General features: G+C 39.2%; 1 protein-coding gene across 1 annotated transcript in view; it reads right to left on the bottom strand.

Annotated features, from left to right (window-relative positions):
• Window positions 1-19463, bottom strand: part of nrxn3a (neurexin 3a) — a gene marked incomplete at both ends in the record, with an annotated part of 301509 nt that overhangs the window by 278251 nt on the left and 3795 nt on the right. The window contains 1 exon segment of the mRNA XM_080750273.1: window positions 15575-15884. Coding sequence (XP_080606399.1) covers window positions 15575-15884 — 310 coding nt within the window.

Here is a 19463-nt window from a genome sequence, read left to right as displayed (position 1 = left end):
GAGAGAGAGAGAGAGAGAGACATAGAGACACAGAGAGAGAGAGAGAGAGAGAGACATAGAGACACAGAGAGAGAGAGACAGAGAGACATAGAGACACAGAGAGAGAGAGAGAGAGAGAGAGAGAGAGAGAGAGACAGAGACAGAGAGACATAGACAGGGAGACAGAGACAGAGAGAGAGAGAGAGACATAGAGACACAGAGAGAGAGAGAGAGAGAGAGAGAGAGAGAGAGAGAGAGAGACAGACATAGAGACACAGAGAGAGAGAGAGAGAGAGACACATAGAGACACAGAGAGAGAGAGGAACAACTCTTCAGAAAGCATCTTCCAATACACTTCAGTATTGAGACGTCATCTCTTTGCCCTCGGGAGGGAAAGCATGACATCATCACACAACAACACAACACCGCAAAGCTTCCAGCCAATCAGAAAGCTTCGTCAGAAGAAAGATATAAACAATACAGCTTGATTGTTAAATAAGAGTTGGATTCTCTGCTCCACACTGAGCTAGTCTGGATTCATTTTCATGCTTTCATGGTTTCAAGATTATAGAAAAGATAAAGGTGTTGAATTTGCATTGAACTCCTGTGGGCCTGAATCTGGGACTGATTTTAATGGATAAAACATTTCAGTCAAGGTACAACTAGTTCATGTGGTTGAGGTGCTCTCTCTAGAGCAGGGCTTTTCAAAGTGGGAACCCCTGCCCTAGAGGCTGCTGTCAATAAAGATCAAACTGTGATAGAATATTACATTCTCTGTTAAAATAGCTACTGATTCCTACAGCCTAATGAACCATCCTGGTGGCGTCGGTTCATATTCTGTGAATTCAGACGGCCTGTAGAAGACTCACCACCAGGATGGATTACTAGGCTTCATTTAACGGAATCAAATCTAGTTTTTATTTATTCAGGAGGCTTCTTGTTCCAACTGTAAACACCCTGTTTCCTCTCTAAACTACAGTTACATCCAGTGTTGGGGAAGTTAAAGTTACATGTAACTGAGTTATGTAACTAAGTTACATTTTGCTGTAACTTGCTGGTAACTGAGTTACATTCATATTTAACTCGTCAGTAACTGAGATACTTTTTGGGTCATTTTCGGCTCAAGTTACAAGAAGTTACAAGCAAAGTTATAATTTTACATTTAGGTTTTGTTAAGATTGACGATCAAATGTCCTCAACAGATCATCATTTTCTTCTTTTTTTAACTTATTTATTAGGAACACAGATGTTTACTAAAGAAAATGTCAACCTTTTTGAAATAAAACATAAAACTCAGTTGAGATTTCTGCTGGCATGTGACTTTTTCTGTAGGATATTATATTTTGTTTCATGTACACCAAATTCTCAATTTAACGCTGACAAAAAAGTAACTCAAGTTACTCAAGTTACTTTTTCTATGTAACTTGAAACTTTATAAGTTACATTTCTCCAGGGGTATAACTTTAACTTGATCAAGTTACTGCCATGGTGAGTTACTTGTAACTGTACAAGTTACACAACACTGGTACATCTGTTCCTGGCTGTCATAAACACTCCATTTACTCTGCGTAGATCAAGACAGTTTTAATCTGGCCTTTGTAATTCCTGAGACGGTATCTTTATTTTATAAACTCACCTGGTGAATTGGAGTCCACCTCTGGAATGAAGAGAGAGAAAGAGAGAAACACAAAACACTCTTTGTTACTTTGCATGTTTGTCTGTCATGCAAATTAAAAAACACCTTCTTTAATATAATATAACATTATATATTAATATAAGAATCCACACGTTTTCTCCATACAGACGGTTGGCTTAAAGCTCAACCGTTTTGCATGTCATTAAAATGATACCAGTGGTTCTCAAAGTGGGGTCCGGGGACCCCCAGGGGTCCTTTAGGGGATTCAGAAAGGACCCAAACACATTTGAGAATCACTGGATTATTAAAAACATAAACATAATTAATATAAGAATGCACACGTTCTTTAATATAATATAACATTATATATTAATATAAGAATGCACACGTTCTTTAATATAATATAACATTATATATTAATATAAGAATGCACACGTTGTTTAATATAATATAACATTATATATTAATATAAGAATGCACACGTTGTTTCATATAATATAACATTATATATTAATATAAGAATGCACACGTTGTTTCATATAATATAACATTATATATTAATATAAGAATGCACACGTTCTTTAATATAATATAACATTATATATTACTATAAGAATGCACACATTGTTTAATATAATATAACATTATATATTACTATAAGAATGCACACGTTGTTTCCATACAAAGGTTGCTTTGAACACAACCGATTTGCATGTGATTAAAATACACAGTAGAAGCAGCTTTCACAATAAGAGCTGTGTCAGTGGACACCTTTCACAATAAGAGCTGTGTCAGTGGACAGATCACCTTTCACAATAAGAGCTGTGTCAGTGGACACCTTTCACAATAAGAGCAGTGTCAGTGGACAGATCACCTTTCACAATAAGAGCTGTGACAGTGGACAGATCAACTTTCACAATAAGAGCTGTGTCAGTGGACAGATCACCTTTCACAATAAGAGCTGTGTCCGTGGACAGATCACCTTTCACAATAAGAGCTGTGTCAGTGGACAGATCACCTTTCACAATAAGAGCTGTGTCAGTGGACAGATCACCTTTCACAATAAGAGCTGTGTCAGTGGACAGATCACCTTTCACAATAAGAGCTGTGACAGTGGACAGATCAACTTTCACAATAAGAGCTGTGTCAGTGGACAGATCACCTTTCACAATAAGAGCTGTGACAGTGGACAGATCACCTTTCATAATAAGAGCTGTGACAGTGGACAGATCACCTTTCAGAATAAGAGCTGTGACAGTGGACAGATCACCTTTCACAATAACAGTTCATTCAAACTTAGACAGTTAATAGTATAAATTATCATATAAACAAGCAGAGCATGTTTGATGAATAAAACATTTTTAATATTGATAATACAAAACACACACACACACACACACACACACACACACACACACACACACACACACACACACACACACACACACACACACACACACACACACACACACACACACACACACACACACACACACACACGCACTTCACGTGTGTCGATACCGCGACACGACGCTGCGCAGCCGCCCGCGGCCAGTGTGTGCTCCCCTTAAGACACCTCAGGGTGACTTGCGAGAACTTGCGACCTCAGGGTGACATGCACCAATTCTTGACCATCTGGCCAACCACAGCGTTTCTCTGACGATTCTAGTTGTTGTCATTCTGGGGGGAGTTTGTTCATGTTTTTGTGAGGGTATCAACCCTAGGAGACACAGGGAGAACATGCAAACTCCACACAGAAAGGCCCTATCGCCAATCCCACCTAGGGTGTGGGCGCTGATGACGCGGTGGGAGGAACACGCCGCCCATATACAGTATGTCCTTAATATTGATAACATAATTTCCTTAATAATGTCCTTAAGATTGACAATATAGGAACCTGAACCCCTATATGGGCATAAAACGTACGTAAGTAATGCCAAGCAGGGCCTTGGTGAGTTAGGGCCTTGGTTTGATGCCTGTGGATCTCCATATATGGGCATAAGGGGGTACCCTAACATCTCTCACTCTCTCTCCAGGTGAGTGTGTTGTGCGGGCAGATCAGATCAGTGTCTCTGCTCTCTGGGAGAATTAAAGACCAGACTAATTGAGTGTTGATGCATTAGATGTGATCTCAGAATGATAAATTAATGACTCGTGTATCAGATGATGTTATTGGTTGTATTAAGGTGTGTCTATCTGATACGCTTCAGCTATTAAATCACTGTGTGTGTGTGCGTGTGCGTGTGCGTGCGTGCGTGCGTGTGTGTGTGTGTGTGTGTGTGTTTTCCAGGAGGATCCTCTTGCAATGGAAATCTGAAATAAATCAACTGACTCAAACTGGCCCAGGGGAACCAGAGGCTTTAGTAAGATTAGCCTCCAGTTAGTGTGTGCGTGCGTGCATGCGTGCGTGCGTGTGTGTGTGTGCGTCTACAGAGAGTATCTGTTGTGTCTCCTACACTGAACTGAAGTCTCCTCATCAGCTGTCTTTAAAGTTATACCATGTAAGTTTTTTATAAAACAAATCTTAAAATTGTCCTAACTGTTAAATCGCTAATCAATCAGTACTTGAGTAAATGTAGCCTACTTATTAAGTGTGCCTGCCATGTAATGGCAAAACACTTATTGTAATCCGCCATACTTAAGTCAGTCGGTCATGTTCTTGCAAATTTCTGCACGTAATAACTGCCGCACAATTTACGCCACCGCCGCAATGTATACATCAAAACGTGCGGCTCGGCCGGGAATAGGTTGCTATTACTTTTCTAAGAGAAAAGTTGTATCGTTTAATTGATATTAATTTATTAGTGAATTAATTTTACCCATTGACTTATAATGGGAATCGCAAAAACTCACATTCAATATTTTTTTTCTCGCAAACCATAGGGGCTACAGTTTCAAAACTTGGAGAGGTGATTTATAATGATATCAAGGATTAAATAAAAAATAATTTCGTCAGTTGGCCTCATGGTGGCGCTATAACAGTCCACTTTACCTTTCGGCCTGTAACTCTTGAACCGTGGGTCGGAAAATTAAAATTCCTTTTTCCCTGGATTCCTTGGGTCATGACGCATCTCCTCATATAGGCCACGCCCATTTGCGTCAGGATAGATTTTCCGCCATTTTGAATTTTCTTCAAAACACACTTTTTGCTCCTTTTCCTACATATTTTCTCCAAATGTCACAAAAATCGATACACACGATCTATGGACTCATGCGATAAACATATTTAAACGATATTTTGATAGTCCATACCGTTCTTCCGTAACAGGGTTCCAAAGTTAGCGGGAGGAGCCCGTTTTCTAAGAAGTAGCCATAAATCACAAACGAAACATCCAGTCAACACCAAATTTTAACCACAAGTGGGGGGCGCTATACTGAACATATACCCAAAAGCATTTCCACTTCGACCCATAGGGGGCACCACAAACGCGCAAAACGTAACCGCTAATGCTAATGCTAACAAATGCTAATGCTAACACATGCTAATGCTAACAAATGCTAATGCTAACAAATATGCTAATGTTAACACATACAAGGTTGCACACACTTAGCGAGCTGCAGGCACACTTAAAATTTCTTAGAAATTTTCTTTTCTAGTTTACTTTACACCACAGAATACAAGAAGCATTGTTGAAACATTTAGAAACTCCTCCAACGACTGCTGTCTTCAGTCAGACAAAAATAAGCTGCTCCTTACAGTAAGCTTTGTTAAGGACTGGGACATGAATTCATCCCTAGCATCTTGGCCCAGACCGGCCCAGACCGGCCCAGACTGGCCCAGACTGGCCAGCACAACCAGCACAAACTACACAGAGAAACCCAGAAACCACTAGGAGAAGCGGCGTCGCTTTGATTTGTTTCCTCCTGTTTGTTTCCCCAATCCCTATTAAAATGCTCCAGTAGCCTAGTGTAGTTTTAGTGTAGTCTTGCCAGTCGCTACCAGTTGGACTTAAAGATACATTTACCAAACACATTTTTCCAAAGCAAATATCTTTCCGGCCAAATTTTAGTCTTTAAGGACTACAACATGACGTAGAGTGGTTTCCTTTAAAGGGCCTACACCATGCTTTTAAAACTATATTTTTTGTATAAATATAAGCTCAAAATTGAGTCTTAGACAGGTTTTAACCCTCAAAAAACACTCTGACCATTCTTTTTGTTTGTTCTAGCTCTACTATAATGAGGCTCTCCAGCTGCAATACCAAAACGGCCTCTGTTTGCTCAGGGGCGCATCTAGTGGGGTTTTTCCAGAAAAAAAAGAAGTTTTTTGAAAAAAAGTTTTTTGAAAAAAAGTTTTTTGAAAAAAAAGTTTTTGAAAAAAAAGTTTTTGAAAAAAAAGTTTTTGAAAAAAGTTTTTGAAAAAAAAGTTTTTTGAAAAAAAAAAATTGAAAAAAAATTTTTTTTGAAAAAATTTTTTTTGAAAAAGTTTTTGAAAAAAAAAGTTTTTGAAAAAAAAAGTTTTTGAAAAAAAAAGTTTTTGAAAAAAAAAGTTTTTGAAAAAAAAGTTTTGAAAAAAAAAAATTTTTTTTATTTTTTGAAAAAAAAATTTTTTTTTGAAAAGTTTTTAATTTTTTTTTGAAAAAAATCTTTTTTGAAAAAAAAAAGTTTTGAAAAAAAAAATGTTTTGATTTTTTTTTTTTTTGGACTGAAAAAAAAACGGGAATCCGAGAGTGACGTCACTCTCGTCAACTCTCAGAACAGCACTGTTCTGAGAACCCGTGGAAAGCTTCTCATCTCTGTCTGCCCAAAACCAGAGAAAGACACAACGGTCAGAAATAGGACTTTGTGAGGATAGAAGGTGCCAGTGGGACCCCAAAAACAACATGACGTAGAGCGGTTTCCTTTGAGGACTACAACATGACGTAGAGTGGTTTCCTTTAAGGACTACAACATGACGTAGAGTGGTTTCCTTTAAGGACTACAACATGACGTAGAGTGGTTTCCTTTAAGGACTACAACATGACAGAGTGGTTTCCTTTAAGGACTACAACATGACGTAGAGCGGTTTCCTTTAAGGACTACAACATGACGTAGAGTGGTTTCCTTTAAGGACTACAACATGACGTAGAGCGGTTTCCTTTAAGGACTACAACATGACGTAGAGTGGTTTCCTTTAAGGACTACAACATGACGTAGAGTGGTTTCCTTTAAGGACTACAACATGACGTAGAGTGGTTTCCTCTCCAAACCCAGAAAAGAGAAGTAGTGTCAACACCAACATGGCTGCCGTTCACAGAGACTACAAGACGCCATTATTGTGTCCATAGGAGATGACTTGTCTGCCGTGGCTTGTGATTGGCTGAGCCAGAGGGCGCGCTCCTCTGTGTTCAATTAGATGCACGGAGGTGCTGAAAGTCTCCGCAGTCTCCAGTGAAAACAAGCGCTCCTTTACAAGGCTTGTCCTATGGATACAATAACAGCCTCCAGGCTACAGGACAAGTAGGACAGACTGACTGACAGACCAACTACTCACAGTCAGCATGCATCAGCACAGTGTCTCTCTTCTCTCTCTCTCTCTCTCTCTCTCTCTCTCTCTCTCTCTCTATCTCTCTCTCTCTCTCTCTCTCTCTCTCTCTCTCTCTCTCTCTCTCTCTCTCCCTCTCCCTCTCCCTCTCTCTCTCTCTCTCTCTCTCTCTCATAACCTCTCTTCTCTCGCCCTCCATCCTGACCTACTTCCTTTGACAGTTTGCTCCCACTGTAACACACTGCTTCTGTCACACGCACACACACACACCCACACACACCCACACCCACACCCACACACACACACACACACACACACACACACACACACACACACACACAGTCCCTTTGGCCATGCGGTGCGGTCCAACCCAACAGTAATGAGGTTATATTCAGGGTTATTAAACACAGTGAGTGTGTTTTATTTCTCCTCTCATCACACATCCTTCTTCCCTCAGGAAACAACGTCAACATCTACAACAGGCGTCTTCGACAGGGGGTCCGGGACCCCTAGGGGATCCTCAGAGTTACTACAGGGGTGCCTCCAAATATTTGTCTGATAGAAAGTTCTCCTTTTTTATATTAACCACTTGAACCCTAGCGTCCATATTCTGAGAACTTTAGCTCACAGCGCGAGGCGTTGTGAGCTTGTAGATCTGCTATTTTCGGCAAAGAGGTTTGGAGGGGGAAAAGAGCAGACGAAGAACAGTGAAAGGTCAAATCAAGTTTATTAAGTATTGACGGTTCAAGTGGTTAAATATCTGAAAACACACATTAACATGAATCCAAAATACACAGTTGATCGTGCTGTCAAACAAATAAACTTTATCTATGAACAGGTTGTGGGGGTCCCTATTTCATCTCTCTCTCAACTAAGGGGTCCCTGCTTCATCTCTCTCTCAACTAAGGGGTCCTTGGCCTGAAAATATTTAAGATCCCTGATCTACAAAACACGGACCGTCCAGACCTGCTCATTCACCACAGAACTCAACCTGTGGGTAGGGATCCCCAGAGGGTCCCCAAATTATTTTGGGGGGTCCCCAGATGATTAGCTTAATGTCCAACATTGTTTTCTCACTCAACTGTAAACAAACCAACATAAAGTTCAAATGTATAGAGCGTATCTGCACATTTATAAAGTGAGAAGTTAAAGACTTTTTAATACCTCTAAAATGACAAATTAAACATTGGCCAAATTGTCAAATATTAGAGGCAGAAATTGTGAAAATAGCAGATCTACATGCTTACAACGCCTCGCATCGCGAGGCGTTGTGAGCATGTAGATCTGCTATTTTCTTAATAGAAAGTATTATTTTAATTTTTTTCAACTTCGACTTTCGACTTTCTCTGGTGGGAGTCGACTTGTGTAAGTTGATTGAGTCGACTTGTCGACTTTTTCGTTAATGCTCTAGTAAATTGTTAAACCAAATTAAATCAATAACTTGACTAGTACAACTGTTATTGAATAGAAAACAATGTTTATGTGCCATTATGCTGTTTTATTTTGAACATATTGGCAGTGGAACTGTGCTGTGGATGTAAATCTTTCTAAGTAAAATGCTGTATTCAGGTGAAGGTCCTTGGCTTCAGAAAGCAGTATAAAGGAGTACTGCTTTATCACAGTGCTTCACATCAAGGTCCATTATTTATTGAAGCTATAAGCCACGCCACAAGAGGCCAGTGGTTACCTGGTATTTTACACCAGCTGAGAGGCGTAGGGAGACACAAGGCACAGCCGAGTGTCTCCAACCCTCTCAGCCGGACTCTCTCAGCCAGACTCTTCTCCCTTCCCTAAAACGCCCTGGACGATGCTCCACGCGTCCCAGACTCTTCTCCCTTCCCTAAAACACCCTGGACGACGCTCCACGCGTCCCAGACTCTTCTCCCTTCCCTAAAACACCCTGGACGACGCTCCACGCGTCCCAGACTCTTCTCCCTTCCCTAAAACACCCTGGACGACGCTCCACGCGTCCCAGACTCTTCTCCCTTCCCTAAAACACCCTGGACGACGCTCCACGCGTCCCAGACTCTTCTCCCTTCCCTAAAACACCCCGGACGACGCTCTCCGCGCGTCCCAGACTCTTCTCCCTCCCCTAAAACACCCTGGACGACGCTCCACGCGTCCAGACTCTTCTCCCTCCCCTAAAAAACCCTGGCCGACGCTCCACGCGTCCCAGACTCTTCTCTCTTCCCTAAAACACCCTGGACGACGCTCCATGCGTCCCAGACTCTTCTCCCTTCCCTAAAACACCCTGGACGACGCTCCACGCGTCCCAGACTCTTCTCCCTTCCCTAAAACACCCTGGACGACGCTCCGCGCGTCCAAGACTCTTCTCCCTTCCCTAAAACACCCTGGACATGTGTCACCCTCACCAATGTAGCCTTGCCGAAAATAGCCGATCTACAAGAGGCGCGTTGGGAGGACCTAATGTTGACATTCCATCCCCAAAACACACACACACACACACACACACACACACACACACACACACACACACACACACACACACACACACACACACACACACACACACACACACACACACACACACACACACACACACACACACACACACACACACACCCCTGGTAATCTGGACAGATTGAGTAATTATGTGATTTCATTATTATTATTGTTTATGATAATCCCTGCTAAACAGACCATAATAATAATCCTCTCTGGTTTACAGAGCTCACTGCACATGCTCAGTAAGGGGCCGTAAAAAAAGGCCATCGCTATGGCGATGAACACACAGGATCCGTGTGTGTGTGTGTGTGTGTGTGTGTGTGTGTGTGTGTGTGTGTGTGTGTGTGTGTGTGTGTGTGTGTGTGTGTGTCTGTGGTATTTAGTTTTAGTCATCTGGAACGTTTCAGTTTGAGTCGACTAAATCAACAGTTGATTTAGTCGACTAAAATGTATGTTGGGGTGCTGTGATGGCATCATACTGCCTGATTAATACACAGCTGGATGTAACTGATCTATAAGCTCGCACGCACGCACGCACGCACGCACGCACGCACGCACGCACGCACGCACGCACGCACGCACGCACGCACGCACGCACGCACGCACGCACGCACGCACGCACGCACTCTCACACACACACACACACACACACACACACACACACACACACACACACACACACACACACACACACACACACACACACACACACACACACACACACACACACACACACACACACACACACACACGGATAAGGCTACATTGTATGCAGAGGTTTGTCTTGGTTAATCAATTCCACTTACAGGACATCAGCTCTGCTCTGACTTCATTCATTGATTCAGTATTGATTAAAAACCGCTACAGTTTCACTAAATCTGTGAGCCTCGCTCTTAATCACATGTTGATTAACTGCACGCACACACGCGCACGCACGCACGCACGCACACACACAAACTTACAAAACACACTAAAACAAAGATATAAGTGGGTACAAGTGACCACATCTCATTTGAGTGAGCTGTCATATTCCACATCATCCATCAATATTCATCAGAGTGTAAACATGTTGGAACAGACTATATTTACTGTAAACACCTTGGAGGACAACAACACAACAACACAGAAAGAGCTACACATAACATCATGGTACATTAAGGAGCCATTAATAAAGAAACATCTGAAAAATGAATGGAGGTGGATGATGAATGCTTTCATATGGTTATGAGAGCAGATATGATCTGTATGAAATGATGAGCTGTGGTTTCAATCATTTTACACTTCATATCAGACAGAGCGTCGGCAAGTTGGGATTTTTTTGGTTTGGTGGAAAAGAAGGAAAGAAATCATATTTCATATTTCATAATACAGGCCTAATGCATGGCCCCACCCTGCTTAACCAGACAATGAATAAATCCAGCTTTTATTTGTGATGTTGAAAGAAGCATCTGGACATGAAATAACTGAAAAGATCTTTCACTTTCACTCTCTGAATCACAGACAGACAGACAGACAGACAGACAGACAGTATAGAGTAGGGGTGTAACGATATAGTAACTGAATCGAAAAATCATATTCAATTTGCAATGATCTAAGTATTTGTGCCTTGTATTTAGCCATTTTAAGAGGGAAAATTAAAAAGAGGGGTCAAATTACCTTTCCATATACGTAGCTACTCTTGGTCTATCAATAAATGTGTGTAATTTCAGTGTTCATGTCAAGGTGCTGGTTTGTCCATATGTGTTGTAATATAATGTCCATGTATTTGCTAGAGAATCAAAGTGTTTACTTATTTATATCCACAATAATAGATTTTACCTTAAAGGGATCCCTGCCTAATATGACAAATATGGCTTAATACATTATAATTGTCCTCTATAACTACAATGTAAAATTAAAAACACCTTAAATATTTTATTTCTTCTAGAAATAGCTAATATTTCACTCAATAGGGGAAATGCCTTTCGCAAGTTGATGATGTTCTATCCTGATGGATTTTATGGCATGCATGTTAAAATAAAAACAAACGTAATACTTCCTATGGTTAATATCAGCATCAAATGTGTGTGTGTTTGCACATGCATGACATAAATTCCATAGGGATAGATCACAAATTACATTTATGACATCATCAACTTGTGACGGGCATTTCCCCTATTGAGTGAAAGATTAGCTATTTCTAGAAGAAATAAAATATTTAAGGTGTTTTTAATTTTACATTGTAGTTATAGAGGACAATTATTATTTGTCATATTAGCCAGGTATCCTTTTAAAAACCCTGATCTATTGACACGTTTCACCCAGATTTAATGTCTTTGCTAAATAGTTACTATATCGATTTTAAATCATTTAATCGAATCGTATCGTCATGAATGAACCAAAATCATCCATGTATCGCATCGTTAACCATGTATCGTGATACGTATCATATTGTTGTTAAAATGTATCGTTACACCACTGTATTAGAGTCAGACAGGCAGACAGGCAGACAGACAGACAGACAGACAGGCAGGCAGACAGACAGACAGACAGACAGACAGACAGACAGACAGACAGACAGACAGACAGACAGACAGACAGCATCTAGAGCATAAAGAACAGATTCAGCAACACAAAAGGAAATGATTGGAACAGCTGCCGCTGTGTGATTGGTTGAAAGGGGGGAGGGGGGGGGGTGTTATCAGTGCCTGCAGCGCCGCAGCACCGCAGCCATTAACCTGAGCCTCAACGCTAACCGCTATGATTAGCCCTGTGATGTACAGCTGGGAGGCACGGAGCGCACGCATGCACGCACCGTGCAAGCACGCGCACACACACGCATGCAGGTACACACACACACACGCGCACACACACGCACGCACGCGCGCGCGCGCACACAGACACACGCGTGCACACGCACACGCAAGTGCTTGTATTATACATACTAGTGAGGATCTCATCATTTCAGGATGGGATTGCAAAGGGCAGGAGAATCAGAATGTGACATCTGGGAGATCTCTTTCAGAGTCTCTCTCTCAACCAAACACTATCAATGCACCACCTTTAAGGGTTAAAACCTCACCCTCACATCAATGCTCCACCTTTAAGGGTTAAAACCTCACCCTCACACATTCCAGTCAGACAGCATCATTTAAGACCTTAAAAAGCATCAATTAGGATTGATGCACCCTAAGGTTGTTATTTTACCTTGCATGCTGAAAGCATAAGGTAGTTATTTATACCTTGGTTAATAAAAGCATAAGGTAGTTATTTGTACCTTGTAATAAAAGCATAAGGTAGTTGTTTGTACCTTGGTTAATAAAAGCATAAGGTAGTTATTTGTACCTTGGTTAATAAAAGCATAAGGTAGTTATTTGTACCTTGGTTAATGAAAGCATAAGGTAGTTATTTGTACCTTGGTTAATAAAAGCATAAGGTAGTTATTTGTACCTTGGTTAATAAAAGCATAAGGTAGTTATTTGTACCTTGGTTAATAAAAGCATAAGGTAGTTATTTGTACCTTGGTTATTAAAAGCATTAGGTAGTTATTTGTACCTTGGTTAATAAAAGCATTAGGTAGTTATTTGTACCTTGGTTAATAAAAGCATAAGGTAGCTATTTGTACCTTGGTTAATAAAAGCATAAGGTAGCTATTTGTACCTTGGTTAATAAAAGCATAAGGTAGCTATTTGTACCTTGGTTAATAAAAGCATAAGGTAGTTATTTGTACCTTGGTTAATAAAAGCATAAGGTAGTTATTTGTACCTTGGTTAATGAAAGCATAAGGTAGTTATTTGTACCTTGGTTAATAAAAGCATAAGGTAGTTATTTGTACCTTGGTTAATGAAAGCATAAGGTAGTTATTTGTACCTTGGTTAATAAAAGCATAAGGTAGTTATTTGTACCTTGGTTAATAAAAGCATAAGGTAGTTATTTGTACCTTGGTTAATAAAAGCATAAGGTAGTTATTTGTACCTTGGTTATTAAAAGCATTAGGTAGTTATTTGTACCTTGGTTAATAAAAGCATTAGGTAGTTATTTGTACCTTGGTTAATAAAAGCATAAGGTAGCTATTTGTACCTTGGTTAATAAAAGCATAAGGTAGCTATTTGTACCTTGGTTAATAAAAGCATAAGGTAGCTATTTGTACCTTGGTTAATAAAAGCATAAGGTAGTTATTTGTACCTTGGTTAATAAAAGCATAAGGTAGTTATTTGTACCTTGGTTAATAAAAGCATAAGGTAGTTATTTGTACCTTGGTTAATAAAAGCATAAGGTAGTTATTTGTACCTTGGTTAATAAAAGCATAAGGTAGCTATTTGTACCTTGGTTAATAAAAGCATAAGGTAGTTATTTGTACCTTGGTTAATAAAAGCATAAGGTAGTTATTTGTACCTTGGGTGCAGAGGCGGCCCTCGTTCTAAAAGCATAAGGTAGTTATTTGTACCTTGGTTAATAAAACATAAGGTAGTTATTTGTACCTTTGTTAATAATAACATAAGGTAGTTCTTTGTACCTTGAGTGCAGAGGTGGCCCTTGTAGGGCGTCTTGGAGCAGTGGTTAATAAAACATAAGGTAGTTATTTGTACCTTGGGTGCAGAGGCGGCCCTTGTACTAATAACATAAGGTAGTTATTTGTACCTTGTTCTAATAACATAAGGTAGTTATTTGTACCTTGGTTAATAAAAGCATTAGGTAGTTATTTGTACCTTGGTTAATAAAAGCATAAGGTAGTTATTTGTACCTTGGTTAATAAAAGCACAAGGTAGTTATTTGTACCTTTGTTAATAATAACATAAGGTAGTTCTTCGTACCTTGGGTGCAGAGGTGGCCCTTGTAGGGCGTCTTGGAGCAGTGGTTAATAAAACATAAGGTAGTTATTTGTACCTTGGGTACAGAGGCGGCCCTTGTACTAATAACATAAGGTAGTTATTTGTACCTTGTTCTAATAACATAAGGTAGTTATTTGTACCTTGGTTAATAAAAGCATTAGGTAGTTATTTGTACCTTGGTTAATAAAAGCATAAGGTAGTTATTTGTACCTTTGTTAATAATAACATAAGGTAGTTCTTTGTACCTTGAGTGCAGAGGTGGCCCTTGTAGGGCGTCTTGGAGCAGTGGTTAATAAAACATAAGTTAGTTATTTGTACCTTGGGTGCAGAGGCGGCCCTTGTACTAATAACATAAGGTAGTTATTTGTACCTTGTTCTAATAACATAAGGTAGTTATTTGTACCTTGGTTAATAAAAGCATTAGGTAGTTATTTGTACCTTGGTTAATAGAAGCATAAGGTAGTTATTTGTACCTTGGTTAATAAAAGCATAAGGTAGTTATTTGTACCTTGGGTGCAGAGGCGGCCCTTGTTCTAAAAGCATAAGGTAGTTCTTCGTACCTTGGGTGCAGAGGTGGCCCTTGTAGGGCGTCTTGGAGCAGTGGTTAATAAAACATAAGGTAGTTGTTTGTACCTTGGGTGCAGAGGCGGCCCTTGTTCTAATAACATAAGGTAGTTATTCGTACCTTGTACTAATAACATAAGGTAGTTATTTGTACCTTGGTTAATAAAAGCATAAGGTAGTTGTTTGTACCTTGGGTGCAGAGGCGGCCCTTGTTCTAATAACATAAGGTAGTTATTCGTACCTTGGTTAATAAAAGCATAAGGTAGTTATTTTACCTTGGGTGCAGAGACGGCCCTTGTACTAATAACATAAGGTAGTTATTCGTACCTTGGTTAATAAAAGCATAAGGTAGTTCTTCGTACCTTGCGTGCAGAGGTGGCCCTTGTTCTAATAACATAAGGTAGTTATTCGTACCTTGGTTAATAAAAGCATAAGGTAGTTATTGTACCTTTGGTGCAGAGACGGCCCTTGTACTAATAACATAAGGTAGTTATTCGTACCTTGGTTAATAAAAGCATAAGGTAGTTCTTCGTACTTTGGTTAATAAAAGCATAAGGTAGTTATTCGTACCTTGGGTGCAGAGGCGGCCCTTGTACTAATAACATAAGGTAGTTGTTCGTACCTTGTACTAATAACATAAGGTAGTTATCGTACCTTGGGTGCAGAGGCGGCCCTTGTAGGGCGTCTTGGAGCAGTCGCACTGCGGCAGTCCGTCCACCACCAGACAGACGCCTCCGTTCTCGCAGGGCGAGGAGGTGCAGCGCCCCTCCTCCTCTAGCGCCACCTGCAGGCTGTTGAGCAGCAGCGGAGGCGAGCTGCCGTACTTCAGGTCGGAGAGGGAGCCGCGGAAGGGCGGGGCGTCGCGCACCGTGGGCAGCGTGAGCGCCCCCTGGCGGATGTCCTGGGGAACTCCGCCCACAAACAGGTCGCTGACGATCTTCATGTACTGACGCTGAGGCCGCACCTGGAAAAAACAAAACATCATTTTGTTTTAATAGAAAAAACTATTTCTGTTTCTTTTGTTTTTCTCTAAATAATTGCATGAATAAATACCAAAAATCTAAGAAATTCCATGATTTCAAAAACAAATGTTTAAGAAGTTGCGAAAATAGAGGTCTAATCTCTCTTTTGTTAAACGTTTAGGAACGACTAACCACTCATACTGGCCACATCAGCACTTTAAACCTACATACACATCCACCCGATCTACAAGCCCACGATGCCACAAGCTGTGTGCTTGTATAGGCCTATATATCAGCACACAGCTCGTCACATCCAGCTTCAAATGACATTTCTGCTGTTTCCCCATTGGCTAAAAGTTACTCTAATTATTATTTTTTTGCTTCCTTATTGGCTAAAAGAAGCTCAAGGAATAGGGTTGAACCTGTGATGTTCTGCCGCACTTTTTATTTCTGTTTTATCTATTAGTTTGGTCATTAAGGTCCACAGAATGAGAGGCCTGCTCTACCGGAAACATCGCGAAAAACAAAGTTATGGCCATTTGTATTTGTCCCATCGACTTCACTATACTGTGACTACACAGGAAAAGAAAGATATTTAAAAAAAGAAAAAAATCTGCTTTAAATAGCATGTGAGGGGTCAAACTAGGGTTTCTTCATCATTCTGAATCCATTGCATAGGATTTGCTTTGTATGAAAAACATTCCTTGGGCAAAATATTGGCCACCCAAAACTGAAAAAAAAAAAGTGATGACTCATCACTTTTCACAGTTTTTGGGGGCCGATATTCGATGGGACAGTGAATATACAATATATATATATTCTATATACAATATAATATATTCTAGTGGAGTCAATGGGACAGTGAATATACAAATGGCCATAACCTTTTTCGTGATGTTTCCGGTAGAGCAGGCCTCTCATTCTGTGGACCTTAATGACCAAACTAATGGATAAAACAGACATAAAAGGTACAGCAGAACATCACAGGTCCTCTCCTATTATGGTGACTGGATCCCCGGCTACATAGACATGAAAGGGGAAATGCTAAAACCATAACCACACTTGCAATTTCCCAGAATTGCAAGTGTTCTGATATTATAATAATATATAATATATAATATATTATAATAATAACTAGAAAGATGCAATTGGAAATTGCAAGTGTGGTTGCCTATTTATTACCTAGATCAATGGTTCTCAACCTAGATATCTATTTATTACCTAGATCAATGGTTCTCAACCTAGATATCTATGTATTACCTAGATCAATGGTTCTCAACCTAGATATCTATGTATTACCTAGATCAATGGTTCTCAACCTAGATATCTATTTATTACCTAGATCAATGGTTCTCAACCTAGATATCTATGTATTACCTAGATCAATGGTTCTCAACCTAGATATCTATGTATTACCTAGATCAATGGTTCTCAACCTAGATATCTATTTATTACCTAGATCAATGGTTCTCAACCTAGATATCTATTTATTACCTAGATCAATGGTTCTCAACCTAGATATCTATTTATTACCTAGATCAATGGTTCTCAACCTAGATATCTATTTATTACCTAGATCAATGGTTCTCAACCTAGATATCTATTTATTACCTAGATCAATGGTTCTCAACCTAGATATCTATTTATTACCTAGATCAATGGTTCTCAACCTAGATATCTATTTATTACCTAGATCAATGGTTCTCAACCTAGATATCTATTTATTACCTAGATCAATGGTTCTCAACCTAGATATCTATTTATTACCTAGATCAATGGTTCTCAACCTAGATATCTATTTATTACCTAGATCAATGGTTCTCAACCTAGATATCTATTTATTACCTAGATCAATGGTTCTCAACCTAGATATCTATTTATTACCTAGATCAATGGTTCTCAACCTAGATATCTATTTATTACCTAGATCAATGGTTCTCAACCTAGATATCTATTTATTACCTAGATCAATGGTTCTCAACCTAGATATCTATTTATTACCTAGATCAATGGTTCTCAACCTAGATATCTATTTATTACCTAGATCAATGGTTCTCAACCTAGATATCTATTTATTACCTAGATCAATGGTTCTCAACCTAGATATCTATTTATTACCTAGATCAATGGTTCTCAACCTAGATATCTATTTATTACCTAGATCAATGGTTCTCAACCTAGATATCTATTTATTACCTAGATCAATGGTTCTCAACCTAGATATCTATGTATTACCTAGATCAATGGTTCTCAACCTAGATATCTATGTATTACCTAGATCAATGGTTCTCAACCTAGATATCTATTTATTACCTAGATCAATGGTTCTCAACCTAGATATCTATTTATTACCTAGATCAATGGTTCTCAACCTAGATATCTATTTATTACCTAGATCAATGGTTCTCAACCTAGATATCTATTTATTACCTAGATCAATGGTTCTCAACCTAGATATCTATTTATTACCTAGATCAATGGTTCTCAACCTAGATATCTATGTATTACCTAGATCAATGGTTCTCAACCTAGATATCTATGTATTACCTAGATCAATGGTTCTCAACCTAGATATCTATGTATTACCTAGATCAATGGTTCTCAACCTAGATATCTATTTATTACCTAGATCAATGGTTCTCAACCTAGATATCTATGTATTACCTAGATCAATGGTTCTCAACCTAGATATCTATGTATTACCTAGATCAATGGTTCTCAACCTAGATATCTATGTATTACCTAGATCAATGGTTCTCAACCTAGATATCTATTTATTACCTAGATCAATGGTTCTCAACCTAGATATCTATTTATTACCTAGATCAATGGTTCTCAACCTAGATATCTATTTATTACCTAGATCAATGGTTCTCAACCTAGATATCTATTTATTACCTAGATCAATGGTTCTCAACCTAGATATCTATTTATTACCTAGATCAATGGTTCTCAACCTAGATATCTATTTATTACCTAGATCAATGGTTCTCAACCTAGATATCTATTTATTACCTAGATCAATGGTTCTCAACCTAGATATCTATGTATTACCTAGATCAATGGTTCTCAACCTAGATATCTATTTATTACCTAGATCAATGGTTCTCAACCTAGATATCTATTTATTACCTAGATCAATGGTTCTCAACCTAGATATCTATGTATTACCTAGATCAATGGTTCTCAACCTAGATATCTATGTATTACCTAGATCAATGGTTCTCAACCTAGATATCTATGTATTACCTAGATCAATGGTTCTCAACCTAGATATCTATTTATTACCTAGATCAATGGTTCTCAACCTAGATATCTATTTATTACCTAGATCAATGGTTCTCAACCTAGATATCTATGTATTACCTAGATCAATGGTTCTCAACCTAGATATCTATTTATTACCTAGATCAATGTGGTTCTCAACCTAGATATCTATTTATTACCTAGATCAATGGTTCTCAACCTAGATATCTATTTATTACCTAGATCAATGGTTCTCAACCTAGATATCTATTTATTACCTAGATCAATGGTTCTCAACCTAGATATCTATTTATTACCTAGATCAATGGTTCTCA

This window comes from Nannobrachium achirus (assembly GCF_963921795.1).
Source record: "Nannobrachium achirus genome assembly, chromosome: 20".
Taxonomy (NCBI): Eukaryota; Metazoa; Chordata; class Actinopteri; order Myctophiformes; family Myctophidae; genus Nannobrachium; species Nannobrachium achirus.
Note: the sequence above shows the minus strand (reverse complement) of the source record. Positions and strands in the feature narration are given on the sequence as shown.